This window comes from Poecile atricapillus, chromosome 2 (assembly GCF_030490865.1).
Source record: "Poecile atricapillus isolate bPoeAtr1 chromosome 2, bPoeAtr1.hap1, whole genome shotgun sequence".
Lineage (NCBI taxonomy): Eukaryota > Metazoa > Chordata > Aves > Passeriformes > Paridae > Poecile > Poecile atricapillus.
The window spans coordinates 124,888,502-124,892,982 of record NC_081250.1 but is presented as its reverse complement, the minus strand read 5'-3'; the positions used below and the strand labels follow the sequence as shown (position 1 = coordinate 124,892,982).

Genomic DNA, 4,481 nt, shown 5'->3' with positions numbered 1-4,481 from the left:
TTTATTCTGTGATTCTCCTCACTCAGCTCTCCCAGGCCCTCATTGCCTTAGAGGAGCCCTCAGAAGCTTCATCAGCCTCTGCAGGGTGCAACAATTCTGCTGGGCTCAGGCTGCTGGGGACCCCAGGAGGAGGGACTGGCAGAAGGACTGGCAGAAACCCCGAGGGTGCTGCCCTGCCCTCTGTATCCTCACCACACGCACACCGGCTCCCCAGCTGGGGACAGACCCTGTTCTCACCCCCTCCTACACCATCCCGTCCATCCATCCATCCATCCATCCATCCATCCATCCATCCATCCATCCATCCATCCATCCATCCATCCATCCATCCATCCATCCATCCATCCATCCATCCATCCATCCATCCATCCATCCATCCATCCATCCATCCATCCATCCATCCATCCATCCATCCATCCATCCATCCATCCATCCATCCATCCATCCATCCATCCATCCATCCATCCCTGCCCCCTGCCGGGCCCCGTGCCGCGTTCCCACGGCCGCACCTCCCCCGCGGCGGGGGCGTGGCTCTGGCAGGGGCTGGCGGCGATTGGCTGGGGCGCGGCGGCGGCGGCCAATGGGGGCGGGCGGGGGCCGCGCGTGGCGGTGCAGGGCGGCGGGCGGCGGCGGGCGCGCTCTGCCCGGCTGCGTCCGTGCCCGCCACCTCCGCATCCGTCCTTCCTTCCATCCCTCCGTCCGTCCCTGCCTCTGCCCGCTGCCTCCTGCCCGCCCGCCAGGCGTGGGAACTCCATGGGAGAGACGGGCGCCGGGCGAGGCGCGGGACGCGCTCTGGGCGCGCTCCTCCCGCGCCCCGCCGCCCGCCGCCTCCCCGACGGCCGCCCGCGCCCCGCCGCCCCCCTCCCCGCCGTCGGTGCCATGAAGCGGGCGCACCCCGAGTACAGCTCGTCGGACAGCGAGGAGCTGGATGAGGCCGTCGAGGTGGAGAAGGAGAGCGCAGATGAGAATGGGTGAGCCCCGGCGGGCTGCGCCGCGCCCCCTCCCTTCCCTCCGCCCCGCGGGGCCCCGGCACCCCGAGTCCCCCGCGGTGACCGGTGTCCCGCTGCTCCCCGCAGGAACCTGAGCTCGGCCGCGGGCTCCATGTCTCCCTCCACCACCTCGCAGATCTTGGCCAGGAAGAGGCGCCGAGGGGTGAGTGCCCGCCGGCCGGCCGCGGCTCCCCGCAGCCCGGCACGGCTCCGCTGACCCCCGCTCTCTGCCCTAGATCATCGAGAAGCGCCGCCGCGACCGCATCAACAACAGCCTGTCCGAGCTGAGGAGGCTGGTGCCCAGCGCCTTTGAGAAGCAGGTAGCGCCCAGCGACCCTCCGTGCTGCCCCCCCATCCCTTCCCGGGGGGGAGCGTCACCCCTCGGTAGCGTTTCTGGCTCTGCCTAAAACCTTCCGTGCCTTCCCTTCTCTCCTAGGGATCAGCCAAGCTGGAAAAAGCAGAGATTCTGCAGATGACTGTCGATCACCTGAAAATGCTGCATACAGCAGGAGGGAAAGGTAAAGTTTCGTGTGTGACAGGGTCAGCAGCCCTGCAGGGAGGCTGCCGTGAGAAGCAGCGCATTCCCCGGCATCGGCAATGCTTACAGAAAGTGAACGGCAGCTCTCTTACGTTTCATCAGGAATTAAGGACTTGCTCTACTTGACAAGATTTGTGGCATCACTAGCACTGAAAGGTTTTGCGGTGCTAGCTCTGAGGAGAGAGCTGTTCTAGAGGAGAGACTGCAAGTCTCTCTAGCAGTGTGTCAGCACAGTGAAGTGAATCAGCTTTTGGCAGCTTGGAAAACAGTTATTATTGATGTCTAATGCTTGTTTCTCTAATTTTCTGTAAGATCAGAGCAGAACAAGGGAAAAATACAGGATGAAATAAGTGGTGAAAAGTTTTAGCAAAAATGCTGAAAGGCATTTTTAAGAAAAAAGTACTTTGCTTGCTTAAGTCTCCTCTGATAAGTTAGGACTTGTGTTTCTAATGAATTTCAGTGTGCTGTGGTTTTACTTGCACAAGGGAGACATGGAAAGAACAAAAATACTTTGCTCCAGTGTCAGTGAGCAATTCCAGTTTAAAAATGGCAGTCTGTGACTGGTCTTGGGACTTGCAGCATCACAGCACAGATATAAAAGAAAAGCTTGTTAAACAAAAAAGGAAGAAAAAAAAGAAAAGGAGCTTGGCAGCTAGTCTATGGTTGGGAATACTAACCACATCCAAGTGAAATATGCTTATAGGGGAGGGTGGAGTGGGGAGGCTACTTGTAGACAATGACTAGAAAACATCTTAAGACTTCATTCTCTGCTCTTTTCTCTTAGGTTATTTTGATGCTCATGCTTTGGCTATGGACTATCGGAGTCTAGGATTTCGAGAGTGCCTGGCTGAAGTAGCTCGATACCTGAGTATCATAGAGGGTCTGGATGCCTCTGATCCTCTGCGAGTTCGACTTGTGTCTCATCTCAACAACTACGCCTCTCAACGGGAAGCAGCGAGTAGTGCACACACTGGCATTGGACACATTCCTTGGGGCAGTGCCTTTGGACATCACCCTCACATACCTCACCCGTTGCTGCTGGCTCAAAATGGGCATGGTAATACCAGTACTACAGCATCTCCCACAGAACCACATCACCAGACCAGAATTGCTGCCCCACATGCTGAAACTTCCTCACTCAGAGTGCCCCCAAATGGCAGCGTCGGACCAGTGCTCCCTGTGGTCACATCTACTACCAAACTGTCTCCTCCTCTTCTCTCCTCCATGGCATCTTTGTCTGCGTTCCCCTTCTCGTTTGGCTCCTTTCATCTGCTGTCCCCCAACGTGCTGAGCCCATCCACACCAACGCAGTCAGCAGCGCTCAGCAAACCGTACAGACCCTGGGGGACTGAGATTGGCGCCTTCTAAGAACTGACTCTTTAGCAAGGGTGGGAAAGCCTATAAACCTAGCTGAGCTGGGTTGTGCCACCCTTGAAGTTCTTAGTAACTGGGACAAAGGTACAGCTTCACCTTAACTGAGTTTGTCTAAAAACTGTCTCATTGGATTTTTCTTTTTTGTTTTCTACGTTTTTGTATTAACAGGTTTTTGTGTTTTGTTTTTTTTTTTTTAATAGTTGCTGAAGTTGTCCAAAAATAAAATTACAGTAGTGGTTTGTTAACACTTGTGTTAGATCTCTGCTGAGCATTTAAGTCACTTTTGTAAACAGTTTGTTTCAAATGTTTCATTTTTCCTGAGTACATCGACTGGCTTTTTATGAAGAGATACCACCTATTATTGTTAGCGATGGCCTAGATTTGTTATTAATTTTTTCCAAGACCGTTCTTCTCAGCATTTACAAGTTGTGTTTTTGTTAGTATTTTGACACTGAGATGTTCTATAAAGAATTACTCTTTTTGTAAACTATATTTGAGTCTTATATTTCTGAGCAAAGCGTTGACAAATCAGATGGACCTGCTTGACCAGCTTTATCTAAGAGCCCAAATCCTCTTTCTTCTGAAGCTATTTGGTATATTTGGCAATCTTATTCTAGTCCCTAGTAGATTTTTACTCACTTAGAACCACTACACTATTTCTTCCACCAAAAAGAGCAGTATGAGTGGGGAGGGTGCAAATTGCACACTTTGTTGTAGGTGGATTTAGTTGCTGGGGAAGTTATGGGAATTCAAGTTGTCACCTGCCGTAATCTCCCAGCTGGAGCATGCATCTTCATTTCATAGGGCCAGATCCTGCTTTGAGTTATAGTGGAGTAATAGTTCTGCTAGCCTGAATTCTTGGGTATCTGAGGTCACACTCTTTGGCACCTTCAAATTTTCAGCTGAAATGGTTGATGCTGGTGTTTAAATAGCCAATGAAATGGTACAGTGGGAACCTGTTCAGTGCACAGCCTCATTGCTTAGCAGATGCATCCTAAGCAGGTGATGTTTCTATTGCATTTTAAGTGCAGTTTAGTGTCACTCCTCATTTTTTAAGGGTTCTGCTGTGTTCTTGTGTGCCTGAGAGTGTGTGCATGTACCTATATTTTGCTTGGTTTCATGAGAATCTTAATCTGAACAGGATTATCGAGTCAGTTCCACTAGAAGGGGTTTGCCTGCTCTTGTATCTGTGTTGTGGCTTAATAAAGAAGAAAGAACAAAGTATTTTAAATGGCATGCTTGTCTGATATATATCAGTGGAGAATTCTATGCCTGTGGGTGTCACAGGAGATGTCGAACAATTGCTACTTAGTCCTGCTGTGGGCATTTGTATTTACTCTCTTCTCAGATATTAATGCATGTGTAGCTATGCTGGCTGAGCACATGAAGAACCACAGTGCCTCGGAGTCACAGTCAAGGGAAGGAAAATGTAGGATTTCTTTTGCACATCACTTTTGTGTGCCTGGCAGTGTGTGGGCAGGTAGTGAAGATACCAGGGTTTCTGCTAAAGAAGAGGTTAAAGCTGCACTGCGCTTGAATATTCTTAGTGACTTGTATTAACATTAAAAAGTGATCATCTT

At 51.3% G+C, this 4,481-nt stretch overlaps 1 protein-coding gene across 1 annotated transcript; it reads left to right on the top strand.

Moving 5' to 3' along the window:
• Positions 1-593: 593 nt before the first annotated feature.
• Positions 594-4,132, top strand: HEY1 (hes related family bHLH transcription factor with YRPW motif 1). The gene is made up of 5 exons (XM_058833432.1): positions 594-971; positions 1,077-1,152; positions 1,226-1,309; positions 1,426-1,507; positions 2,312-4,132. Exons 1-5 carry the CDS (start codon positions 754-756, stop codon positions 2,893-2,895), a joined length of 1,044 nt encoding a protein of 347 aa, XP_058689415.1. The 5' UTR covers positions 594-753; the 3' UTR covers positions 2,896-4,132.
• The last annotated feature ends 349 nt before the right edge of the window (positions 4,133-4,481 follow it).

Excerpts from the sequence above, each read along its gene's own strand:
- HEY1 (XM_058833432.1), top strand. The coding sequence starts at position 754 with ATGGGAGAGACGGGCGCCGGGCGAGGCGCGGGACGCGCTCTGGGCGCG. Across the intron at positions 972-1,076 it reads GAGAGCGCAGATGAGAATGG|GAACCTGAGCTCGGCCGCGG; the intron begins GTGAGCCCCGGC and ends TGCTCCCCGCAG. Across the intron at positions 1,310-1,425 it reads CCAGCGCCTTTGAGAAGCAG|GGATCAGCCAAGCTGGAAAA; the intron begins GTAGCGCCCAGC and ends CTTCTCTCCTAG.